Genomic DNA, 27,063 nt, shown 5'->3' on the forward strand with positions numbered 1-27,063 from the left:
CTGGACCTCATCCCTCTCTCTCTCTCTCTCTCTCTGGAGCTCCTCCCTCTCTCTCTCTCTCTCTCTCTCTGGACCTCATCCCTCTCTCTCTCTCTCTCTCTCTCTGGACCTCATCCCTCTCTGCTAAAGAAAGGATAAAATCCCCGGAAAGAAATTCAATTGAAAGTCTATAAAAACACAGGTAATCAATCGAGGATATTGATTCTGCTATATGAAGTTTTCCCATAAAGCCAGAAATCATTTTGTGAGTGCTCGTATCAAATTCCATTTTAGATTGAAACTATATAATAAACTTGGACGATTTACATTAATCATCTTGCTTCAGACGTGTTTCTTTCAAAAGGAGAAGAGGAGTCATTTGGAACCCTCTTTGACAAAAATATGGCAGGCATGGAAGTAAAAGTTGACATAAAATATAAAAGTCATTAGGTAATGGACTTATAAGGAACCGGTTATTTTTACTTCTGATCCTGATACCTTTCCTCTAAAATTGATGAATCGCAATGAAACCCTTAATTTGCAAAATCCTAAAATCTGCTGACTCAAGTCGAGAAAGTAAATGCAGATTGTAACAGTAAAAACCTTTACTTGTTGGCATTACATTTAAATTTTAATGATGCGTCATAATCTTTTTAAAAAGCCCATAACCAAAAGTTTGAAAAGCAACAGACTTTAAAGAGATTTCATATTTTTAGTCCTACTTTATTACAGTGAAGCCACTGGACACAAGCGCAGGTACAATGGGTCTTGTAGGCCTCCACACTGGCGTATCAGCTGGTTTTGATGAGAAATGGCAAAAAATCTTGTTCCTAATTGCTATCCTCTCTCAGGTGAGTCGACTGTTGGCAGGTGAAGACGTTTTCACGGCTCTGGACAACATATTGGAGCGGATCAGCAACCTCCAACAACTGGTCTCCACCTGGTCCGAAAATCTCTCCGAGGACGACTGTCAGAGAGCTTCCTCCTCCTCCTCCTCTTCCTCTTCTTCCTCCCAAGACTCACCTGCCCATGGCTCCTCCGCCACCTCCCCATGCCCGTCTTCTCCCAGCCACATCCACCTGGAGGTGCAGCATCCGGAGGAGGAAGAGGAGGCAGAGAGCTATGAGAAGGTACCGGTGAACAGAGAAGAGCCGGAGACGAAATCACCACAAGCCAGGAGAAGGTGAGAATGCTTGGAGTGTAATGCAAGAAATAAAAACAGCAATTAGCAGCAATATAACTATGTTAAGTGTTTCAGAAGTGTAGGTAATAACAGATTCAAGACAAGTCGACACAAAGAACTCAGCAACAGAAGGAGAGATAAAAGCTTTTTCTTTTGCAGAAAAAAATCAGATTTTTATTGGACACTTTGGCATTTTGGACATTTGTAAATGTAAGCCTTTGTGTCCAGTGGAGCGCCAACAGTGACCCTTACATTACTTACATTTATCCCCTCAGGCATCAACCAAAGTGAGAGTGGAGTAACTGTGAGGCACTTACAATAAAAGCAATAGCCTCATGGTGAATAATTTTGATCGCCTCTTTATAGTGCTGCTTTTTTATCTCTTAGTTGTTGCATATTTGTTCTCGGATATAGAGCAGTAAAAAGTTATGAAGCCTCTCCTGTAATGTAAAGTCAGCCACATCTTCAGTGACGGCTTATTGGCTTGGTTTTAATAATAGGATGTTGCATTCAGTAGTTGCACATGCAGGTTAACATGGCAGTTTTCTGTATTAGCATGCTTGTAGGCTAATGTTAGCTTTAGGTAGTCACTTGGACCAATTGCTATAAGCGCAGATGAGTTTAGAGCTTATACTGAAAACTGTAAGCCAAATCTGAAAATTATCTAAAATGGCCACCATACAGTTGATTAACCCATTGGAGTTTGGGGTAACAGTATGATTTTACTTTTGTGTCACCATTAGGACAATTTTTACAATTGTTTTGCACCATTTTCTCTTACTTGTTTATCCATTCAACAGTTTAGTTACAGCCTCACAGTTTTTTTTTCTCTGGTTGGTCTGGTTCACCAAATACAAGAGCTCTGCTGTCTAATATCTTCTGAAATAAGCTCTGAATAAAAACCCTTGTGTTCTTCACCATTTTCCCCCCATTTCTGTTGTTAACAACTGGTACTATACGTGTTTGTGCATATTTGGGTTTTTGTGTGTACTTATGCGTTCTCACTGCTGCTGTGTGTGTCCAGCAGAGTGAACCAGCAGCTGCACTGGTCCAGCGAGCAGAACCTGCCCTCCCTGCCCACCAGTCCAGGAGTGGAGAAACAGTCTGTCTCCCAGTTCCTCCTGCTACAGAAACTCTCCCTGCTCAAACTCACCGCTCTAATGGATAAATACTCCCCATCTAGCAAGCAGGGCTGGAACTGGTAAGAAGTGTGAAAGGATGGAGGTTTGGGGGTGATTTCATTCTTGAAAAATAAATGTGAGGGTTGAGCAGAGGTTGGAGGGCACAGTTAGCAGAGAGGTGGGAGGGTGAGATACAAAACAATAGTGTTCCTAGACTCTTTGCTTCTGCACACCTGCATGGAAAAACTTCTTCAAGGTAACAACTGTGGAAAGGAGGGCAGGTGGGCAGGCGGAGGGTAAATATTTCAGGCAGCCTATTTAGAAAATTCATTCATTATTCATGGCTCAGGTGCAACCTTGCCTCTGCTTAAAAAAACGCACAACATGCTTCAAGAGGAATAAACACCTTTCCGAACAAAACCCCAGAAAGGACTGCCAGTGCCTCACCTTGGGTCTGTATTCCTGGGAAATCAGAGGCAAGTTTGGTTCTCTCATCCTTTTTGCTCGCTGAGGAATTGTGGGTTATTTTGGGCAACTTTCATTTACCTCAGAGGGTCACACTGTGTTTCTGTTCTCAATCTCAGTGACATGCCTATCTCACTCACTCACAGTCATCTCATTCATCATGATGTGGAGAAGGTGGTAGAGGTCATAATGTCTGTTTGCTTGCGGTCGGATTCAGAAGCAAGTGTTTGTGATGACAAGTGATTCATGTAAAAATCATGTTTATTTGAACAGCTGTAGGAGGCTCACGCTGTCCTCGTTTACCTGAATCTCTACAGCGGAGGTGCCGAGCGCAAAGTCATCACGACCCATAGAACCACAATAGCCGCATTTATGGGAAATACGGCAGGTTGAAATAAAACAGAATTTTCCCTTTATGCTTCTTGTGTTGGCAGCAGTGTAGGTCCCTGTCATTCTGTGTTTTTTATGTCCTAGTAGTGGGGGGAAACTTTCAGGTGGTGAGTGTACGGCCAGCCAGGGACAGTGGTAGTAGTAAAAAGAATAAACTTATATTCATATAACACCTTTCCTAACAGTGCTTTACAGAAAGAAATAAAACCATGCAAGGCAGATAAAATGAGAATAAGGCCAAAGGACATACGCACAAAGGAAATAAAGAGAATAAAGTGAATAAGATCAAGTAAACAGAAATAAAAACAGTACAGATTAAAAATAAAACACTAAAATCTTTGGCAAGGAGAAACGATTCAAGAAGTGAAGTCTGAGTCTAGTAGGACAAAGTAGGGAACAATGAGACTCTGGACACAAAGAGAGGCCTGAGTTTGCCGACTGTTGAGCTCAAACTGTAGCTTGTTCTTGATTTAAACGTAGGAAGCACTTTTTATTGACATACATGGATTTAATGAGATCAGTGTTTTGCCTCCTACACTGTGTTTTTGGAATAAGCCCTCATGCAAAATTGAGACAAATTCATTTTTAAGAATAATAAAACATTGACATAGTCTGCTTGTTTACTCTGCTTAACATTTGTATTTTCTGTATTCTGAGTAAACCCATGACCTGCTTGTTTTATGCTTTGGTAGAAAACCAATTAGATTTTTGCCGAGGGTGTTATGCTCAATGAGATAAGGCTGAATGTGGGAACTGAGAATAAAACAGAAAACCCTCCTGAAATTGCTCCTCGTAGATATTCGGGGCACTCTGTGGAAGCAGGTTTAAAAAGCTTCCTGTAGTTTAGGTGTGCTGTGTTTTAGCATTACAACCTGCTCCAGTTTACAGAACACATCACATGAAAGGAAGGGAATAGAAATCAGAACGTCAAGTTAACGTTCTAATGAGCTCAAACTCAAATGCAAATGTAAATTCTTTTTTGTGAACCTCAAACTGGATTAAGTGACGATAATACAATTTAGACACATTGTCCTCTTTTATTTCATCATACAAAAATTGGCAAGTTGAGGCAAGTGGAATTACTTTTTGTAGAGAGATGGTCGTTTTTTGGGAAGGTTTGGGAAAGGCATTAGCCGTGGTGAACTAAGAACAACTTGAGCCAATGTTATTTCATTGGTTGGATTCTGTAAGGTCTCTGAAAAAAAGGTCAAGTGAAGACTGATGTCTCCATAAGAAAACTCTGGCAGAGAGTTAGATGAGAAGATTGATACCACTGTCGTCAGTGCCCATTAAATATAAGGCTACAGCTACCTCAGCACAAAGACTGGAAGCTGGGAAAAAAGCTTGCCTGGATCTGGCACTAATTCACCCATTATATCTTGGTTGTTTATTCCATACAAAAGCCCAGGTGTAAAAACAAAATTTGCATTTTATGGGTGTTTATGTGCAAGACATTTGCCTGGCAGCTGCTCTGAGCCAAGAAACAGACGAGCCTGTAGGCAGATTTTGTCATGTTCACACAAAGCCAGGCAGCCTTTTCCCCATATTTCCTTTGTGTAATATGTCTTTGTGCTAAGCTAGCCTTATATTTAACAGACAGACACGAGAGTGGTATCAATTTTGTGATTTTAATTTTACTTGTATCGGTACATTGTTGGATCCAACTATACATTTATCAGCTATACGCGCTTAACCTCTAGAGGGTCGAAGGGGGTTGAATCCAGTATAATTAAATCAAGACAAACTAAAACTAAAACTAACACAGGTCAAGAGTAACTTATTTGTAAAAGTCAGACATGAACACACATCGAGTAAAAACTGGATGTTACATTTAGCTGATGCTTTTATCCAAAGCGACTTTCAATTGCTATACATGTCAGAGGTCTCACGCCTCTGGAGCAACTATCAGTTAAGTGTCTTGCTCAGGGACACAATGGTGGATGTATCACAGTGAATTTGAACCCAGGTCTCTCACACCAAAGGCATGCGTCTTATCCACTGCTCCTTCACCACCCTATTTTCTGTCACTGCAACACCATTAGGCCCAATGCTTCAGCAAAAAAAGAACAAAACCTCCTCGGGCTTCAACAATTAGTTCAACAAGTGTTAGATGATTAAAAATACAGCAATTAATTGCTGATTGGGACGGCTGATACACTTTCCCTTAAAATAACCACTTTGTTTAAAAGCCACTGTTAGATATGGAAGAAAAAAAGCTAGAGAGAGAGTGAGAGAGAGCTGAAAAGCATTTAGAGTGCATGTTTGATGACCATTTTTTCTTTGGGAATGGTCTTTGATGAAAGCTATGGGGCTGACGTTTTTTTTATATAGAACTTTTAGGATGATGAGCCAAGTGGAGAGGATGTTTCATTACTGATTGTTGGAGTGCTGTGGATCTCTTTTTTTTAAACATGACTATTACTAGACTGCAGTTTTATCCAGAGTGCACTCAGCCCTACAGTTGGAAGCTAAAAAGCATAGCAGCTTTCTGTGCAATTTTCAAAAAGTCAGCAGTTGAGTTTTTGGGTCCCCTGCATTTGGAACAACATAAGTGTCCAAAAGAAAAGAAAAAATATGTCACTGGTATTAATGGTTAAAAGGTTGCTGACAACCGTTCAGAAAACTTTCAACTCTGCTCTCTTTGATTATTGTCCGTGGTTTCTCCGTGCCTGCATGCTTTTCCTGCAGAGCTGATTTGAGGGACTTATATAATCAAAAGATGTTTATTTGGCTCCACCTTCAAAAGGAAACACATCCAACAGCAACCAAGTTAAGCATTTTTTTTTTTTTTTACACTTGACTAGTTGAGATTAAAAATTCCCAGGACATTTGAAAAACAAGCACTAGTTTTGATTGCTTCTTAAAAATCGGAGAAGTGCAGGATCTAATGGATGTATCTGTCATCTGCAGGACTGTTCCTAAACAGCTGAGGAAGACCAAGATGGTGGACGTGAAAGGCCGGCGGGTCTTTGGGGTTCCTTTGCTTTTGAGCGTCCAGCAGACGGGAGAGCCACTTCCTCCCAGCATCCTCAGAGCACTGGTCTACCTGAAGACCGAGTGTTTGGACCAGGTAATGGAGCAAAAGGCTTACAGCAATTTTATACATGATTCAAATTTCTAATGAAATAATTTTAGTGGTAACAACCAGTAGCTTACAGAATACAATGAGCATTTTTATAATAATAATAATAATAGTGCATTTTTTTGATACTTACATACAATCAAAGTAAAAACGTTTAGACCAAACAAAAAAATTTGAAAGAAAAATAATAGATAGAATTTCAAGTATTTTTGTGTTTTTATTTATTTTTTATTTAATTTGCATTGTGTTCTCTCTTAGGTGGGTCTTTTCCGGAAGTCAGGGGTAAAGTCTCGTATCCAGTACCTCCGTGATCTGGTGGAATCTGATCCAGGTGGTGTTTCCTACGATGGTCAGTCTGCTTTCGACGTGGCTGACATGGTGAAGCAGTACTTCAGAGACCTGCCTGAACCCATCTTTACCAGCAAACTCTGCGAGTCCTTTCTCCACATTTACCAATGTGAGCACAGTTACTGTTATCATGTATCTAGCATTGAGAAGATTACATTTTTACTTACGTGGGTTCAAACCCCGGTTGCCCCGGCCTTTCTGGAGTTTGCATGTCACTTTAGGTGTGAATGTGTGTGGTTGTCTGTCTATGTGTGGCCCTGTGATGAACTGGTGACCTGTCCAGGGTGTACGCCCCCGCCTTTCGCCCGATGTCAGCTGGGATTGGCTCCAGCCCCCCCGCGACCCTGTACACAGAATAAGCGGTTGATGGATGGATGAGGGCATATTAGGGCCACTGTATATATATTTTTGAAATGATCTCAAAATTTGGAGATTGAAGATTTAAATTTATGAGATTAAACGCACACATTTGCGAGAAATAAACACAATTTTAAGAGAATCTTTGGTGGGATATTCTTTAAAATTTAAAATGGTACATTTATCAGATAAAACTCACAAATTTTAAGAGAATCTTTGGTGGGATATTCTTTAAAATTTAAAGTGGTAAATTTATGAGTTGAAACACAAATTTGGGAAAATAAACTGACAAATTACATGAAAAAAACATACTGTATTATTGGATATTGTCTGAGATTAAAATGGTACGATTATATTTTGTATAAATATTTAGAATATCAGTTATTTTGCGGGATATTCTTTCTATTTAAAGTGGTAACATCATGAGATAAAACTCAGAAATTTGCAAGAAAAAACACAGACGTTTGAGACAAAAACTTGGATATTCTCTGAGATGAAAGTGGTAAATTTACAAGATAAAACAAACACATTGACGACAAATAAACTCCTTTTTTCACAATATTAACTTTTCCTTTAGTGCCACCAATGTATTAGTAGCTATCTAGCAATGTACACACCAACCCAAACTTACAAGGTTAATTTGTTTGTCCCCCTCTCCTTTTCTTATTTCATCGTGTTTATGAATTGGAAAAATGTAATCATGTATACTACACTGCTAAAATTAAAACATTAACTGGACATTGTTTTGCTTGCAGATTTTCCTAAGGATCAGCAGCTGGTTGCGGCTCAGGCAGCCATGTTGCTGCTTCCTGTCGAGAACAGGGAGGCGCTGAGAACGCTGCTGTTCTTCCTGCGGGACGTGGTGGCCTGCGTGGACGAGAACCAAATGACTCCAACCAACATTGCAGTATGTCTGGCGCCGTCGCTTTTCCACCTCAACACCCTAAAGAGAGACGCCAATGCACCAAGGTGAGCTTAGACCACGGACACTGCCTTTAAAAGTAATGTTAGTGCCACAAAAGAACCTGCATCAGTTACCTTTTTAGTTGTTTTAATTTGTTAACCATCTTGTAAAAACCGAGGTCATGTCTTTTTCAAATTATGGACATTTTATTTAGGCTGTGTCTGACCCACATAGTCACAGTTACATAAGTCTTAACAGCTGTTACATAACACCTCTGCTGTTAAGTGTCCACTCTGTGTGTTTTGCTTTAATTTGATTTAGCAAATTGTTTATATGATATTTCATCAGGAGTTTATTTTCTGATAACATAGCTGTTAGTGCTTTTGATCTGTTATTTGGGTGTCCTTGAACACTTCACTAAGTACAGTTTAAGAAGTAGCCTCTGCTAACAACTGTAATATTTTGTGATTATGATGTAATTTTGAAACTGACCCAGTATTTAATGTTTCAGATAAATGAGCATAAGTTTTAAATCTCTACAAGTAGTTTTTTTATAGTGCACTGAAACCATATTTTTTTAACATCCTGGGTCTACTTTTTGTAGTTTTACTAGTTCTGGTAGCCATTTCTTTCAGTTATCAGAATATTTCACTTACCAAGTTAATTGCTGAGAGGCCAACAGGACAGGAAAATTATCAGGATATGATTGAATTCTGTCAAATTTCTCTGCAAAGAAAGCTGAAAAAAAATATTTTTCATTTCGTTACCCCTACAGGATAGCGCTTACTTCCTTACTAGCGTCTGATTTAGCTTCAGACCCCGACTTCGCCTCTGGTTAGCTGTTAGGTTGACATTTTGGTGGCATAGAAAAATACAGTTCTTCCTCCTTTTGTTGCTTCGTTAGACGTCATGTTTTCAAATTTCTCACAGATCACATCACCTCTGGATCAGATCCAGCTGTTAAACCCTCTCTCTGTGTAATGAAAAGCTGTCAGCACACTTTACACAGAAAACGCATTACATAACCTCCACCAATTTCCACCTGCCCTCAACTTCACACCGTGATTTGAAAGATATTTTCTCTCTGCTTTTTAGCTGAGAATCCTGCTGGGCAGGAAGTTAGAAATTACTGAGACTGTTGCAAATGATAATGGTTATCCAATCAGTGTCTGCACACCATTTATCTGAGCTCAGAGATTGTACTGCGCTGGTGTCTTCGCTGTATTAATACATTAATGCCTTCTTAGCATCAGTGTAAGCAAACATTGTGTGTTGTCATGTCTCACACACCCAAGCTCGCTCAAGTAAAAAGAGACATAAATGAACTTGAAATGATAAAGCTGACGCTATTCTATGTGTTTTTCTTATTGTCAACAAATCCAAAGAAAGACCAAAGTCAACAGTGTATCTCAATACTTTCTGACTTCCTGTCTGTGGCTCTTAGCTGGGAGCCCGTTGGTTCCTACCGAAGATGTAAATATATAGTTTCATTGTTTTAAAGGCTCAGTTCCTAAAACAGCTGCTCACTGTAGTTTTTAATCCAACAAACAGGAGGAAATAGCGCATTTGTTGTGTCGGAGTAATCCACATGTGGCGCTCTAGTGAGCATTTGGGGCAGCAGGACGGTGCATGTGAAGTAAACTACAGTGAGTGTGTTCATGATGATGAAGGAACAGGTCACCCAGTGTACCATGACATGTTTTCAATAGTTTATGGACAACAATGGAGCTTTTATGGCACAGAGGAACAGCACTTGTTAGTAGGATGCATTCATTGTTGGTTCAACCTTCCCTCCTGCTTATTACTTAGCCTCCTTCATCTTAAGACTCCCCTCCTCTCTCCCTCTTTAACCTTGCGTCCCTTCTTTCCATACACATTTTGTCATCCATCTTGTTTCCTTTTACCCTCCTCTTTAGCTGTTCATTCTGCCATAATTCTTTTCTCCATCCACGCTCACATCATCTCTCTCTCACCCACATTTTTCTTTCGCTCTGCTCGTCTTCCTCCCCTGATATCCCACTCATCCCTTCCTCGTTTCACCTCCTCCTTGTTTTCTCTTCTCATTCTTGTAATCACTCTCCGCTCACTAACTCCTCTTCTTCCTGTACTTTCCTCCCTTGCTTTCATCTCCACCTCTTCCCTTTTCCACTTTGGTTCTTTTCCTCTCTTCAGGCTGACAGGACAGTAGATGGAAATGACATAACGACACAATCAGCACTTTGTGCCACCCTGCGACTGGAAGCCAAAGTCCCCGCCTGTCAGAAATCACGTCACACTTTGTGGTGGGAACAATAACTCGGGAAATTGACTTCTGCTCGCAGCTGTTCTCCCACAGATCTATGAAATCTCATCTCGGCGTCTTTTTGCTCATGTTTCTGCTGTGACAGAACTCACCACTCCTACTGAGATATATACTTTTTAATGGTCTAACTACCCGTCCAACCAGCTCGATTTGTTTCAAATGTTGGTGTCTAACTTAACAGTTTTTCTGCGCTGAAAAGAGTGCGTGCTGTTTGATATGACAAAACGCTCTTCTAACTTTTTCGTATTCATCAGAAACTAAAACAACTTAAAAGATAAAACTTCATATCAAATAAAATCAAGGAAAACAACTTCCTGTGAGTATCTGTCAGTTTCCAGTAAACCCCAGCGATGCAACTAAAAAACTTTCCAAAATAACCCCAATCTGTCAGTTACAGTAATTGTGAGCAGGGCTGCTGATTCCTGTCTGCTGCCTGTATACACTGCTTCGGCTGACTGGCACAGACACACACTACCTGCACCGTGGAGCTGCCATCACTGCTGTGAAGGCGACGTGTCAAACGTTTCACACCCTCTTTCTATTTCCTGTCAATGTTCCCAAAACTGTAAAAAAAAAAAATAAAAAACAACACACACACTGGAAATAAAAACTCCAGAGAGATGTGTAGCAGCCGTCTATCCTCCCTGTCTGACATTTTCACGGTGGTTCATTACTTTGTGTCGTAGATAACTGGTGGTGTAGTAGGTCAGCTATTAATTACAAGGTTGATGTCAAAGTCTCCTTGAGTAAGACACTGAACCCCAAATGGCTCCTAACATGTGGTAACACATTATTTAACATTTAGATGCAGTGTATAGACAAACTATAATGTAGCAGTAAACTTGGTATTCTGTCACAAAAATATTTAAGTGTTTATTAATCCATTGGTCTACACCACACTGTAAACTACTAAGTGACATTTTCAATGCAGAACATTTAGTTGCAAGTATACTGTAATCAGGAAAATGTACTTTAAATATTAAAGAACTCAATGCAAAAGTACACAAAAAGCATTACATTGTGCATTTAAATGTGTACTTGTAGTCATTTAAATAACTGTTTGAGGTCCAAAACTCTACAATATTTAACCAAAAAAGCCTGAAAAAAGTGCGTCGAACTTTATTTTTATTTCTTTCCTCTCCCACGAATCATCTCACGGCCCCTCAGATGAATCATGTGATCTCTTGGAGGGGCCTGAGCCCCTGTTTGGTAAACACTGGATTAAACTAGCTACAATAACTGTACATAAAGTAGTTACATTTAGCTAATAATAATTAACAAATGGAGTATTTTCATAATGTGGTATTGATACTTTTATTTAAGTGGTTCTTCCACCATCGGATTTCAGTTTGCTGCCTTTAATTCAGGACAATAGAAGTGACCTTGACCTTGTTCCTGTGTTGCTGCTGCAGGTCGAGTCACAGGAAGTACAGCCTGGGCCGCCCAGACCAGCGGGACCTGAGTGAGAACCTGGCTGCCACCCAGGGCCTGGCCAACATGATCACCGAGGCCCAGAGACTCTTCCAGGTACACAAACCTACAGCTTGCTGCACAATGTGTTTTTTTTACTGTAGAAAACATTTTTGAAGCCAAAGCTGAAAAGACATTAACAAATAACAAAATCCTTTCTGTAGCTTCCAGAGTTCTGGCCGGGTCAGTGTTTAAATGCTGCAGGCCCCACTGAGGACTTCCTCTCTGTGGAGGGAGGAGGTCTGGTGTCCCCCAGTCAGAGTAGAGGTGAGGAGGAGCAGGAGGAGAGAAGGAGGAAGCTGCAGCTGAGCACCCAGGACCTCCTGAAGGAGGCCAGAGAGAAGAGCCGAGACTGGGAGAGCCACCCAGCTCCAGAGCATGTGGAGCTGGCCTTCAAGAAGGTAAATGGAGGGAGGAAAGTGGGAGTTAGGCCTACAGAGATGTTTCACTTCCATACTAATTTAACCAAAGTTTCTTTGGGCATTTTATGCCTTTAGTAGATAGCCCCAACGGACACATGACAGGAAATGAGAAATAAGAGTGTTATTTCTGTCCATGGTCATGTCTTACCCCCTTAGCTTAGTCCATCTTAATACAAAACCCACATGCTAAATGTACATGGAAGACTTGCTGGTAGGTGTAATCATTTCTCCTCTCCATACTGGCCGTGAAGCGATCCTTTCCTAATCCACATTACTATGTAAGATGCGTCAGGAGCTAATTTGAGGCTTCAGCAGTCTGAGTTAACCAGCAGAGTTGGGATGATTTGGCTGAGTGCAGGTTTATGGACAGTAGTTCGTCCAAGCAACAAATCTTCATGCTACTACCAGGATGCATCCCTCGACCACAGCTAAGAAAAAAAGCTCCCACACGGTTTCCCTGATTGTTTGGTGCCATGATTATCTGTTCTGCAAGGCTCGCTAGTTTTCTCCATTTTGTGTTAGAGAAGAGAACAACCGTAGCCCAACTGACTGGGCGGGCATCAGAGCATGCAAAGTCAGACAGAGCAGACAATGGTCTGAATTTTGGACAACACATATTCAGCCCTACAGTGTACACATAGCATGCCAGTACCGCATTAAGATGGACTTCAAATCAGAACTAATAAATAAAGTAGGCAAAGAAGAAGTGAAGGAACAAACCATCTAATCAAGATTAAGAGTTAGTGTGCATAGAGGAGCGTCCTGGTGGCTCCATTGAGTTTTAATTCTGATTCTCTACTCGTCTGCAGATGGACGACGGCTGCCCACTGTGGATGTGGCGTGGCTCCGTGGAGGTGGATGCCCCGCAGAGGGAGCTGCTCCACCGGCTGCTGAGGGAGCAGGAGCGGTGGGAGGGACTTCTGCACAAGGCCACCGTCATACAGACCTTGTCCAAGGACGCAGAAGTTTACCGTTACCTCCTCCAGGGCGATGGCCTGGGCTCCCGGCCACCACAGGAGTACCTGCTGCTCAGGTAATGAGGCAAGGCAAGCCCCAGGCTTCACGGGCCTCTGGGTCCTAACCTGCCGAGCTCTACAGAGCTGGGAGGACGGAGGAGTCAAAGCCAAAAATACTCGTGTGTCACTTTGATTTAAAGTTGGAGACAGTAGTCTGTTTTTTGTGTGCGTGTGGTATGAATGGGGTTGATGAAATTTTAATCCAACCCTGAAGTCAGATGAGACATGACAGTATCTGTGTTTGCAGCTGGATCACATCACACTGTGTACCTCTGTCCTATTTCCTCTGCATGACAGCGTACATGAACTCTGAGTTACCCCTGAGTGAGACATTAAAACACATCACAAAGACATTTTCTTTTTCTTGGCAAGTCCCAGCAACTCCAAGAAAAGATTCCACGCGTCTCAACACTTTCTGAGGCTCTGGTTTAAAGGCTCAGTAGTATCCTAAAACAGCCGGTGACTGTAGTTTTTAGCAAACGTTACTCAAACAGGAGGAAATTGTGCATTTGTTGGTTGTAGGTTGGCAACAGTGTGGCTCATTGATGGGTTTTTGGGCAATGATGGAGCTCTATGGCAAAAAGATCTATCAGACTTTGAATACACACACACACAATATTTATGTCTTTTCATGGTATTTGTTTCTGACAGTACATGTCATTGTATCTTTACTTATCCTTTGAAACAGCTTTGGAGGCATCCTACTGGTCGAAGGAATGTATTATAAGATCAGTTCTTCCCGGGTTGTCATTCTCTGTTTTTCCAGTGTGTCTCAGTGGCCAAATGTAGAAAGACAGACAAAATTAGAAACTGTTCAATCAAATGCTTGCATTTGATTGAACGGTTTCATTTGACATAATACAGAGGGGTTAGGGTTTAAATTGCATACAGTCAACAGCTAAACTAAAGTCCGGTTGTAATCAGATTGACAGCAGTCACATTTATGTGCACGACTTCCTGAAAATCTCTTCTCCCTCCTTTTCAGGACCTGGCAGGCGGACCCGTCCTCCGGCCCTCTGTACCTGTCCTCTGTATCCACAGAGCAGCCTGAGGTGCTGTTAGAGGGGGTTAGGGCTCAAGTCCACTCCTGCCTCTACTTGCTGGAGCCCACAGGAGCCAGGAAGACCCGACTGACACACCTCTGCCGCACAGATACCAGGTGAGGAAACAGAGGAAAGAAAAGGTGAAATTGAGAATTTTCGCCCATTTTACAAATTAGTTTGAGCCTGTGATGGCTAAAGGCGAGTTAGTGAGGGAGGAGAAGGTAAATGACTCACCTAGTCATATTGAATAACTGCCAGGATGCAGGCAAAGCTGTTATTTCATTAACAGAGAGGACAGTGAAAGAGGAGGAGCCGAGGCTGCAGTAAACATTGCAGTATGCGTGAAGGATAGCTGCAGGAGAGAAACAGCCAGCAGATATATTATACTGAGATTAAGAAAATGGGAGGACACATTTCAAAAGGGGATTATTTTCTCACATACCCATACTGGTGTGAGGCCGTGCAAATAGTTTCATCTGTCCATGTTGAGATATCTTATCTATCCTCTGCTGCCACCCCGATACAACGGAGCTGGATGGAGTTTGATTTGTGCTCCTAAAAACATTGAAAATTTTAATTTGATTAATTTCCCGAGTCAAGAACCAGTCGTACGAACAGATTAGTGCTTAATATCATGAGTGAATAAAGAGAACTTACATTCACCAATTTTCTCCCATTTTTGGTTACAAACAAACAAAATATAAGACTGGTCGAGACCTGTCGCACGAGTAATGTCCACATTGAGGAAACACTTGTTTTACGTCAGAATTATAAGGTTTTGATCTAAATGAATGTGGAGTTGTTACTGAAATTAGCTAAAATATACTGTACACCTATCATTGGCATGGCAACTCATGGCAGGTGTCGGGGGAACATCCTCTAGCACAGTATTTGTTGAATAACATTCTCTCGTCCATCTCCTAATCTATGTCACGGATCACTTTGCTTCACAAAGATTATTTTTATTATCTAACTTAATGTGAAACTAATGTCTCAGTTACTCTAGATGATCCACAGAAACCTCGCTCAACAGTTTTCACGGAAAATACTTGAAATAGTCCCAGTGAAAACTGGGAAATGGTACTGGGGTGGAGGCAGAAACTGGAACCTGATATCTCCAAACCTCGGAATATAAAACCAAAATTTGCGTGACTAGATACTACTATGAATAAGAAATTCTAACATGGTTGAAGTTACACTTTAAACTCGTTTTTTTATGCACATTTAGTGTTATTCATAAAGAAAGCCACCCCATAGCATGATATGGTGAATGGTTTAAAAAGCCCAATCTCAGCTGTGTGTCCTGTGTTAATGACTTAATTTCTTAACATTAAAATATCAGAATGGCACTTAAATTCAAGACAGGAGTAAAACCAAGGGCAAAGTGAGCTGCAGGAACTACAGAGAGGCTGAGAGGATTTAAGGCTGTGAGAAGCCTATTAAAAGAAATATCTGGAGAGAGCACTTAGTCCATCTCATCTGTCTTAATTGAGCCTGTTCTGTGTTTTTGACCTCTGCCAGCATCTATCTGCAGCACAATCACAACCTCCCTGTAGGTGAGCACAGAGAAAGATGAGGAGAAGGAGCAGCCCTCCTTCTCATGATTCATGCCCTTTGAAACTAAGTTACTGCAGATTTTCTGCTGCTTACATGATCAATTTGACTCTCGGCGGAGCCCTGCAGCTCTATTTGTCTCAGTTGATTAAATGAAATGAACCTCCGTGCGACAGAAAACAGGTGGCAGCAGTGCTCTCACAGAAGCACAGGTTCATACCACGTCTGTCATTAAACTTCACTGTAGGTTTTTGTTTTTTGTTCCTATTCCCCGACAGCCCGGACGGCGGGAGAAAGCAACTGCAGATTTGGTCAATTCAGTTATGAGCACGTACAGTGTTTCCTCAGCACAGATTCAATATAACGGACAGCGCAGGGAGGCTGAGGGATGGGAAAAGAGATGAAAGGCTCATAACAGACAACTGTGGAGGCTCATTCATGCCAGACACACACACAAATGCTTTGTTTTAAATGTGTTGTAGCTAAATATAAAGTACAGTTTTGGTCTTACCTCATTAAAGGCAGTATGCTTAGAAATGTCCGAGTCGGTACCGCTGTACTTAGGTTTAGCTTTGAGCTCAAGCTAACACTGACTTAACAGGTAAAATATTTAGTTCACAGTCTTAGGCTCTATCCACACTACTACGTTTTTGTTTAAAAACGGAGTTTTAAAATGAATACAATCTCTGTCCACACCAGTCTTTTAGCTGTGTATCAGAACTGATCTGCGTCTATATTAAAACGACTGAAAACGCACACCGAGTGGCCGTTCACGTACACTGGGCATGCACGTGCCGGTGCATCCATGAAGTAGATGGTCTACTCCACAGTTGCAGAAGATTTTGGCAAAAGAATAAAGAAATACAGATGAAGAAGAGCGTCTATGTCATAGTTTTTAAAGTCCTCTATTTTCACCTGTCTGCACTAAAATACTACCCCGGAGTTTTAAAATGAAAGCGTGTTAGTGTGGATGGCCCCTTTGTTTAGCATTTGCAAGCTAGCATCTGCTAACTAGCACAAAAAATTCTGACCTGATCACAGTGTTATGTGGTATTATGCTCATTTTCAGGTTCAAAATCTTATGTAGGGGTTGAACCAAAACAGGTTTACATGGTTTAATTTTCAAAAAACACCATATTTTGTTTCATACTGCACATTGCTGCAGCTCCTCTTTCCACCCTGTGTTGAAGGCTTAATTTTAGTTATGGAGTGATACATCTTGCCTCTACATGATCTTTGTTGGGAGTTGCACATGCGCAGTTCCTACTTAAGGACTACTAGCCCATCAGAAGCAGAGTAGGGCGGGTCAGCGAGAAGCCGGTAAACATCTTTGGTTCAGCTGTACATGTTGCCGACCACCTTGGCAACATGGACTAGAGCGAGAGTTTCAGAGTGGTGAGTTATTAATCTGTAACAAAAGTATCTTTCATCCATAAAGTTTTAACTGAGCTCTGTCTCTACATCACAGGAACAACTTTATGTCCACTGACTGCCTGGAGGGTAGCTAGTGTGAGGGCGTGTCGGAGTAGCCGCTTGGCGAGCGTTATATGAGGCGCATTTTTAAAGGGAAGCTGCTCATACACAAAAAAAGTTTATCCTAAGGAGAACATGAACGTTGAATTTGAGGCAATAGTTAGAGATATTGCACTCAAAAGCACAAGTGTTACCTCATGGTGGCGTTAGAGAAAAAATTTGAGGCTCACCAAAGTCATAAGGATTGTTCCTGTGTGGTAAAATCGGAACAAAATTTCACAACAATCCATCCAACAGTTGTTGAGATATTTCACTCTGGACCAAAATAGCGCTGCCATCCATAGAGCCATGCTGTTAGCATACCACGTCAAAATATTGTATTACTACGTCAGAATAATGAATTACTGGCTCATAATTCTGCCTTACTGTCTCATAACTCTGACCTCGACAGTCAAAACTTTGATTAACTTGTAATTCTGAACCAGTATTTCATGATTTCAACCATCAGTAAGTCAAAATCGCAGTCATAATATTGATTTAGAAATCCTCACAGTCAGTCACAGATTTGATTTATTAACCTTTTTTTTTTTTTTTAAATAGTTTTTATTTCTGTGGAATGAGCTTCCATAAGAATCATGCTGAACTTGAATTGAAGCATCTGAGAGAGAAAATGGTGACTCATTACATAAGAAGGAAGAAAGACAGACTTGATCTATAACTGTGATTATCGCAGCGGGCTTTTAGTCAGCCCTGTACAACTGAACTGAAAGGATCACTTCAGCACACATTATTTCGCAGCCTCAGTCTCTTTCCAATGCTCTGATCAGTATGTGCTGAATACAGAACAGGGTGTGTTTTGAGTGATACAGAACAGGCCAAGAGCTGAACTACTAACGTTATCAAGTACACACACATTCACATTTTAGGCATTTAGCTGAAACTAGCGTGCAGAGGTGAAATAAGCTTCAACTCCATGATCATTTACAAGCAGCCAGCAGGGGTCTTGAGCCACACCGGCCTGCCAATGCTGCTGTTATGCAAGAGTGATCATGTAAGAAAGAGAGGGAAAACACCCAGAGGGATGGATGCCTTCACTCTTTCCTTTGTCACTTTGTCGCACCTTTAATTTCCTCCCTCCGAGCTCAAGCTAAATGTCTGTGGTGCGCCCGGCTGTCTTGGGCTTATTTGCAATGACATTCATTTTAAGTGCTTGTTAGCTTTCAAGGCAAGACAACAGATCCACGGCATCAAGGTCAACAGGGCTTTGTTTTTGTTTTTTTACAGTGCAGGCCTGTGAAACAGATCCTATCACCTCCAGAGGAAATTAAATACGTTATGACCTCAGTGAGTGATTGAGTGAGAAACATCAAGGATGTTTTCTTTGGACTGGAGTCCGCCCTGAAACTGCAGTAAAAGCAAAGTTCAGAATATAATTTTATAAATGCACTTTTATATGTGCTGCTCTTTGCAGTAAATATTGCAATGTGTTACCAAAAATGTGATACAGTCATTACACACCTTTATCACACCAGACATGCTGACTTGTAATGCTTGAAAAGCACAGATGTAACAAAAAGCACAACCTGTTTTTTTAACACGTGAATCTACTGATACTGCAGGTATCACTAGTAACACAAACAAATATTAACAACAGCAGGGGTAACTATTATAATTATTCAGCTATTTTTATAGTTTTTTCAAACAGTCACAAAAACACAGACATCGAGAGCAGGGGTAACTCATAAAAGGTACAACTACTAACATTCATGATGGCTCTGCTCCATCTAATTGTCTAAGTAAACCCGCACCAACACTACCTGTCCCGGAGCACCTCAATGCAACACAGTCATTATTATTAATGTCATTAGCTCCACCTTTGCTTTACCTGCTACGACGACTCAAAATGTGTCTTGTGAAAAGGGAGCGGATGCTCATCTCTTACAGGAGATATTGAGAAAAATATTTGATCTCTTAAAAGTCATCTTAAAATATAAAAGCACAGAACTGTTTCACCAGATGTAGCTTGAAAGATTGGACTTTCCTTTCAGCACTATCTGACATTGCTGAAGTAGCGTTAGGGGATGTAATTTAAACTAGCAGAAAAGCAGAAAACTAAATTACTTTTTGCAGAATACTGCAGTGCAGGAAAAAAATAACAAAGTTTGCACTTCTTTACCTGCAGTGTTTTAAAAATGCATATGGGAAATGTTTATTCCTGACTAGTATATGAAGATGCATTTATGTTTATCTCAAAAAGCCTTTAACCATGATATAATCTTTAATCTCAAAGGATTTAGAGCATGTGGATGTCCTCTTAATGGGGCTGAATGTCTTTACAAGATACACAATTACCATATGGAAAACACTGTCCTCCTCAAACCATGTGAATGGGAAATGTTTTTAACAAGGTATTGAGTTGCAGCTTCTCAAAAGTTTAGTCTTTCATGAGCATCTATACAAATAAAAAAGATGGAGTCTTATCTGACCTTATCTGTTTTATCTTCCAGGGGCCGGTCACGGGAGTGGCACAGCAAAGTGAGCGGATATCTTCTGGCCTCTGGTCTCCTGGCGATCAGGGACACCTTTAGAGCAGACCACAAAGAGACGAAGATATGAGTGAATGCACAAGCGGAAGCTGACCACTTGGGATGATTTAGAGATGTTGCACTAATCCGGCATACTCACCCCTCAACTTCTAGTCTGGTTGAATTCCATTCCCACCTCATGGCAGAAGGCTGGGAATAAAGGAAACTACAGCATCATTTTTACAAGTTTTAAAAGTGAAACTCGTGGCCCAGAGCACAGCAAGCAGGGAAGGTGACCTGTGACGGCTTCCCTAAACCACTTGTTTCTCTCTGGCTTCTTTTTGAGGTGCTGTATGAGTTCGCTTTTTTGTCAGTGACCTTGCAGAATGCCAACAGCACCCCATTCGCACCCTGCTGCCTCTGTTACGCTTCACACTCAAGTTCGCAAAAAAATGCGAGACGAGCTTTGACAAAGGACGTTTTGATGAGAGGATGAAAAGCTGAGGTCTGGTTTGACTTCCAACTGAGGAAAAAGGCAGAGATCGAGCAAGTGGACAGCATGGTGACATTTTCATCAGGAACTGACACTTTTAATTTGTTTTGCCTTAAAATATGTTACCATGCAAACAAGATTCACAAATTTTTAGATGAAAGAGTCAACGTTCGCCATCAAATGCTTTCCTGTAGCAAGAGAAGGGGGCAGGGGATCGAATGGCAGCTGCCTGGGCGAACACAGGAAACAAGGAGAGAAAACATCAGGAAACAGACTTTTAGCCACCAGACAATTGGCTTCAGTGGAAACGGCTACAGGAGAAAACCTGGAAACAATGCAGCCACTTGATGATGGGATGTTCTCTCGAGTCTGATGCCCCGATGACAGATTCTGGGAGAAACAAAAACAAATTTGCAACAGGGAGAGCTGCTTCACCTGTAGCTGTTCAAAGCAGAAAGAGACACTTGATTATTTGGGTAAAATCTGAATTATCAATGTGCCAAAGCCAGATGATCTGAACTGAGACATTTTCTTTTCAAATCATCTGAAACCGTTTCACCTCAAAAGCAGCTGGATCCAGCTGTGACGAGGAATTAGCACAACTTTTTACTGTGGCCTGTTCTATAAAGGGACACACGCGAGACAGTTCAAAGACGAGCGCTATCTACCTCTCCACAGGACGACACCACAGTTGCGTGACTCTGAAGCGCAACAGGCCTCGCCACATGGCGGTGACGGAGACAAGCCTTTTGTGTGCTTCCCGGCACTGTGACGGTTATCCAACCAGACAACACACCCCCCCAACCTCCTGAATTTTTTAACATTTGTATTTATTCTGGTCTGTCAAGAGCATGATGTCCACGAATCTCTGTGCTTGTACAGTCTTATTTCATGTGGCGCTTGAGTGTTACTTTACTTTCAAAGTCTGCTTGTCCTACATACTTCAAAGTGTCACTGTTGTGAAGTAGGGCAGGTGTGTGCATGTACAGTAAATGTCTACAAAATCAATTCACTCAAACTCCATATTTAACTTAATGCATATCTAAATACAAATCTCTTATTTAATTTTGAGCTTTTGGAAAATGTTATCTTGTTCGCGTGCGTGTGAAATCTAAATTCATCAGTGCCAAACACCTAATTAAAATGTTTATTTCTCTCTGAATCTGTTTCCTGTTGTTTTTTTACTCTCCTCTGTGACTCGTCTAAGTGCCAAACAGATTACTGACTGTAATTTCAGAGGAAGGTGGGGGGAAACAGCAGGCAGTGTGAAGATGAGGTACCACACTGCGCCACTGAAGCACAAGAGATTAATAAGCCTGGCAGTGTGATCGCGCTGCAGACTTCCAAAAAACTCCAGACTCTCACCTCTTTCCTTTTCTCAAGCTCACAACACCCACTTGCATCTAATTTGCATATAGCTCATTTACATATCACATTGATTCATCTCTAAGATCAGATAGTTGAATCACTGATAAACACTCAGTGCAGAGGCACTCAGAGCAAGAGACAGATGCCGAGCAACGAAATGTGATGTAAAAATACTTCTCGTGGAGAGGACATCATGCCCTGGTCTAAACAGGATTTTAAAAAGAGGACTAATTTATGCAAATTATAAATAACAGAAGCACATAAGTGGCTGCAGGCACCTTACATTTCTGTTCAAGTCTGTTGCTTTCATATACAGTAATTATAACTTTCTTTGTATAGCACCTTTTAATATAGGTAACAAAGTGCTTTACAACAACAAATGTAAAACAAATAAGTCAAAAGAAAATGAGAAAAAAGAAAAACAATAGGCCTTACATAGTGGTTTACAACAATCAACGTAAAAACATGAAGAGGTCAATATGATAATAGCTTTTTTGTCAAAAAGTTTCTTAAGAAGGGAGATAAATCGGGGATAGACTCTGGAAGTGTCTACTAGAGGAGATCAGACTTGCAGTGTGTATAGGGGCCCTGACAGCAAAGGCCCTGTTCCCTTTATTTTTTAGCCTAGACCTAGAAATAGCTAGCACCGCTCTACCAGAGGATCTCAGTCTGCGTCCTGGCTCATAGGGGGATTCAAGCTCAGAGATACAGCAAGGGGCCAGCCCATGCCTGGCCTTAAAATAATCTTAAAATCATTCCTAAAAGAACCTGGCAGCAAGTGCAAGGACGCTAAAACTGGGGTGATATGGTCACATTTGTGAAGGTTTGCAATGTTAAGTGTAATTTCTACTTTTGCGTTGGGTAGAGGGCTACGCCGTCGCCTGACATGCACCTCCTCAAAAATGTAACTACATGTCGGGACGACTCAGACCGTAAGCACTGTGATTGGTTGGCTGGGTAGCCTCGCAATGCCTCCGAGCCGGCAGGAAGTATCCCGTGCTTTGAAGTAACTTTTACTAGTGGATCAATATATTTGACATACAACCACACACAACCCGAATGTGATGCATTCGGTCAATAACATTTGAAAAGGCTATACCAGCCATACATTTACAATTTTACCCCCATTCACGTTAGCGGAGCGCAAAAGGATGTTAGCCTGCTCGGCCGGCAAAAGTCAACACAATGGACGCTGTAGCACTACTGACAACTAGCGTTTGGAGGTGTACTTGCAGAGTGATGGACACGCCGAGGCATAAGTATAAATGCCTGGCTACGTGCTTAGCCTACGGCGTAGCTACGCACGTAGACCCTTCGCAGGTGTATAAAAGTGGACACCGGGTCTGATTGGGATATAGAGCTGTGTGTCATCGGTGTAACAGTGGAACTGGACTTTATATTTGCGGATGATATTAGTGAGAGAGCATATAAATGGAATGATAAATGCCCAAGGACACTTTGACATCGATGCTTTGATCGAGCTGACAATCTTCCGTTTAACATTGTTTTGTTTTTTTTAAGGACAGGTTCGAGCAGAGCAATTTCAAGACAAGCGGAGCCAGTAGTCAGGGAGCTATTTACGACAGCCAACAGTAGGCATAGTCTTAGGGAGTGCAATAAAGAAAAATTTATTTTCTTGAGTACCGGATGGTGCACTCATAACGGCCAAAAAGTTCAGTGTGCAACGCTGGACACTTCTCACCCTCAACAACCGCCATTTTAGCTACGCAGCAGAAGTGGGCGGGACCAACAACACGGGAGAAGCAGCAGAGAGCGAGAGGCCAACAACAGAACGTCTTTTACAAGTTACATACACTATTTCATTAATAAACCCACTTCTGAGAAGTTTTGAGGCGAGAAATCAACTGTGTAGATGTCGAATACTGGCAGTTTTACAAAAATTGATGGTGAATCAAAAATGTGCTCAAACGTTTTTGGTGTTGAGAAATGGTGCCTGCAACTACTGCCGGGGGAACGAGCCGGCCTGCCCATCACGCTCACAGAGCCCTCTGGTCCTACGGTAACACAGACCTCTGCAGCCAAAGCAGCAGCTGACTCCAGCAACAAAGGCAGAGGAAACCACAGCTGTAGGATAGTTTTAATGTTCGTACTGCTGTTATTCATTACATTTTGACTAATTTAAATCAAATCAAGAGGCATCTTGCTTGTGATGTACAGAACATTCTTGGCTTGAAAAGCAAAACAACAGAAATCGTACGAAAAGGGGACTGTCGTTACTTTATTTTTATTATTATTATATTATACATTACATTGTTAGTGTATAGTTGCGGTTAGAATACTTTCTTTCTATTGCTTTAATTTTATATAATTCTTATTTATGCACCAATATACCAAAGCAAATTACTTACTATGTTAAAACTTGGCAATAAACCCGATTCTGAGCATTTTATTTTGGGTGATAAAGCCTGGCTGTTATTTTGGAGCTCCGCAGGCGCATTGCGAGTACATTGCGATAGTCATTTCCGGATAGTGCACAACAGCACTGTTAGATTTGAGACAACCCTACCCTGTCAAAATTAACGCACTATGCAAGTAAGTACACAGTGTACGCAGCGTACTGCATGTTAGTATACTCAAGGAAATACCCTCATGATCTCAGGGGGAGATCAGCTTTGGTTTGAGAGGTTGGACATGAGGATACGTTGTGATTAGAGATAACTAGATGCTTATACCGCAGCCATGTACAGTGCTCACAGAGCGATTTATGTTGTGATATAAGCTTATTTAGATTCTTGGTGTTTGATGTGTGTTTGGTGTGGATAAAAATGGTTAGTTTGAGCGTCTAAGTTAGCTGAGCCTCCTGGCTTCACAGAGGTGTGTAGCATGGATAGGGTGATGCAATACTAGTTTCAGACATGAATTTGCATTTTACACGTGCTGCCCCCTGTAAGGCTCTGGAACAGATCAGTTGTGGGACCAAATGCTAGCAGTCTGGGATCAGATTTTCGGCAAAAAATATTTTCGGGTGATGCAAGCAAGTTAGCGTTAGGGGGAGCACCAACCACCCTGTCTAGTGTTTACTTTTGAGTTATGGGCATTCTGAGAGATCAGGGAGGAAAAGTAATTTGCTCGTGCATCATTAACTGCACCACTTTATGTCTTAATGAAGGCCTTCATGTACTCATGGTAAACATGAAAGTTTTCAGGCCTTCCATTTGCGCTCTGCTTTACGTACGTCTCTCTTTAGGGAGCGAGCAGGGAGCGAGCATAGGCAGGGATCGCGTGGGTGCGTCCACCCCAGGGCCCCGGTAGGGGGCCCTGTTCGTGGGCCGTAAAATTTAGCTCTGTTGATGTGGACACGGACAAAAAATAACACAGCAACCAGCTCTGCTGTGCTGGCAAAATTCAGCAGTTTTTATCAAATGAAACAGTCTCTTCACTCATGGTTTCAATGGTAAACCACTACAAGAATGACAATTACCAACAAAAAACACTAGATTCTAAGTAGTAACACGTTTTAATAAACATAAATCATAAAGTAACATTTGTACTTCACAACTCCCTTCCCCCTTGCGCATTATGGGAATTCTGAGGGACAGACGTAGACTGCGCGGTGGTTTATTTACGGCGTCAAAGTCCACAGCAAGATTTTGTTGATTTGATGATTAGTGCTTGCTTCCACTATGATTAAATAGGCTATGCAGTTAAATTGTTTTTTTTGTCTGATTTAACTGTGTTTATTGTTTATATACGATCGGAAGTCTGTACCGGGTATTTTATTTTGAAAATTGACCGGATCCTGTGCCGTTTCTGTGTCTGACTTCCAGCCCAGTTCATCTGCTCTGTGCTGCTTGACGCTGGGACACTTCTGGGATGCGCTGCAGCGCTTCTGGTGTGAGCACAAACATTTAGTAGAATGGCTGCTCCGGCAGCAGCGAAGCAGACGGACTCAGTGGACTTTCGGAGTGAGTCCGGGGTCATGTAAACTTGGTTTAAATGACTTTGTAGCAGGTGGGCCCCATGATGAAGCTCCGCCCCCACTGTGCTGAGAGTCTAGCTCGGCCCCCGTGAGCGAGCGTGGTCGTTGAACCACGGGGCGACTGATTGGGGCAACTGAGTTCAGTCCAGAATATGGCCTCTATCATGTTTAGGCCCAGTGGTGTGTAAAACAAAGAGGGGAGTTTCAGTGAGATGAACTTGAGGTCAAAAGGATAGACAGAAGACAGGAAGATATGAAAATAAGAAATTGTAAGATATTGTAATAGCTTAACACATGTTGAATTTATCATTTGAATATTCAAAGCAACCAGCCACTACAGCTTGTATTGTAAGTATAGGCATAGAGGAGTAAAAAAGGAGCAAACCTGCTTAAATGGAAAAACTGGAAAAGTAAAAGAAAACATTTTCTAATGTGGCATTTATTGTATACTTCCACTTAAGGCTGCATTTATCACTTTTGGCCAGTAGGGTTCAGAGAAACATTAAAACAAGCTGAACTATCCCCCGCATCTCCTGCTTAAAGACAAAGTATCATCTGGTCCAGTATTCACTCTCTTCAAGCTCCGTTTTTGGTCTCCACCAACTCCTAAGGGGAAATATCTGGGTCATTAGCTGCTAAGTGCTCCACTATGTTCACCAGCTCGTCTCTGTGTCTGTCTGCTGCTGCTACAGTCGGCTTTTAGAGATTATCTACTAACGACAGCTGTCTCATGCAGCTGGAAAAACACTCAGTCATACAGTGAATAAAACCAAAACTATGAGCTAAAAGAAGCTAAAACGGGGCTCTGCAGAGCTGGTAATAATTATCAGTGGGTTCATCACAGTGAGAGACATATTTGACATTAAACAAAGTTGTCTGATCCATTGTGAATCTGAAAATGTTGATTAGTGCAGCTTTAAATACTAGGACATAAAGATTGTAACATCCATGTTTACCTTCACCTCTGGTTTGCACCTCCCAGCTGCACCACCAGGAAGCCCCAAAGCTTCTTCTGAATGCTGAATGAGAGGCGTCTTCTTCAGCAGGGAGGATGCCGCTCCTTCCGTCTCCACAGGCAGCTTTTTTTTTTTCTTAAACCACTCGGGCCTTAACAGAGGCAACCTCCCCGTCACCATCCTGCCTCTCTAATCCACCGCGAGACACAAGAGAAAGGGAATAAATATCAGCTGAGGCCACCGGGTGATGAGATCCGTCTATCCCACTGAGGCGGAGAAACGTTATTGCTTCCGCAGGTGTTATTGAAGCGGCGTGGCAGGCTTTCTCCTCCTGGAGCGACTGTCAAAACACCTTTAACACTGTCCTTCAACAGCAGCTCGGCTCAAGAAAAAAAAAAGAAGGAAAAAAAAACAAAAAAAACCCAGCAACTGTGAAAGCTTAATGAATCTTTCATGAAGCTGCTGTGGGAATTATTGCCTGAGAAGGCACTATGATCAGAAAAATAGTCCTGGGACATATGGGATGATGCGGAAAAACCAAAGGAGAGGAGAGTAGATATTTCCAAAGTTTCAAAGAAGGGTCACAGGCATGTGTCTTCCTCTCGGCACGGCTTAAAAACTCTTTCAACAACTATTGTATGAGACTTGTGGCGATTCCTGGAGACATCCAAC

At 41.6% G+C, this 27,063-nt stretch overlaps 1 protein-coding gene and 1 long non-coding RNA gene across 3 annotated transcripts in view; one reads left to right on the forward strand and one right to left on the reverse strand.

The window, feature by feature from the left end:
- si:dkeyp-23e4.3 (rho GTPase-activating protein 7) overlaps window positions 1-21,289 on the forward strand; it is a 40,582-nt gene extending 19,293 nt beyond the window's left edge. The window contains exons 8-17 of one of the 2 annotated variants that reach the window (XM_046040387.1): window positions 831-1,162; window positions 2,187-2,363; window positions 6,049-6,208; window positions 6,479-6,677; window positions 7,681-7,894; window positions 11,544-11,658; window positions 11,766-12,002; window positions 12,833-13,056; window positions 14,025-14,198; window positions 19,617-21,289. In XM_046040387.1, coding sequence (XP_045896343.1) covers window positions 831-1,162; window positions 2,187-2,363; window positions 6,049-6,208; window positions 6,479-6,677; window positions 7,681-7,894; window positions 11,544-11,658; window positions 11,766-12,002; window positions 12,833-13,056; window positions 14,025-14,198; window positions 19,617-19,725 — 1,941 coding nt within the window. In that variant the 3' untranslated portion in view covers window positions 19,726-21,289. The remainder of the gene's footprint in view (window positions 1-830; window positions 1,163-2,186; window positions 2,364-6,048; window positions 6,209-6,478; window positions 6,678-7,680; window positions 7,895-11,543; window positions 11,659-11,765; window positions 12,003-12,832; window positions 13,057-14,024; window positions 14,199-19,616) is intronic. The other variant, XM_046040388.1, reaches the window with a different exon arrangement.
- LOC123963490 lies at window positions 13,848-14,623 on the reverse strand. Its single transcript, XR_006823186.1, has 3 exons — window positions 14,525-14,623; window positions 14,317-14,434; window positions 13,848-14,180 (listed from the first exon to the last, which is right to left on the reverse strand). It is a non-coding gene; the product is annotated as an uncharacterized LOC123963490 (long non-coding RNA).
- Window positions 21,290-27,063: the final 5,774 nt, after the last annotated feature.

Source organism: Micropterus dolomieu, linkage group LG23, assembly GCF_021292245.1.
Source record: "Micropterus dolomieu isolate WLL.071019.BEF.003 ecotype Adirondacks linkage group LG23, ASM2129224v1, whole genome shotgun sequence".
Lineage (NCBI taxonomy): Eukaryota > Metazoa > Chordata > Actinopteri > Centrarchiformes > Centrarchidae > Micropterus > Micropterus dolomieu.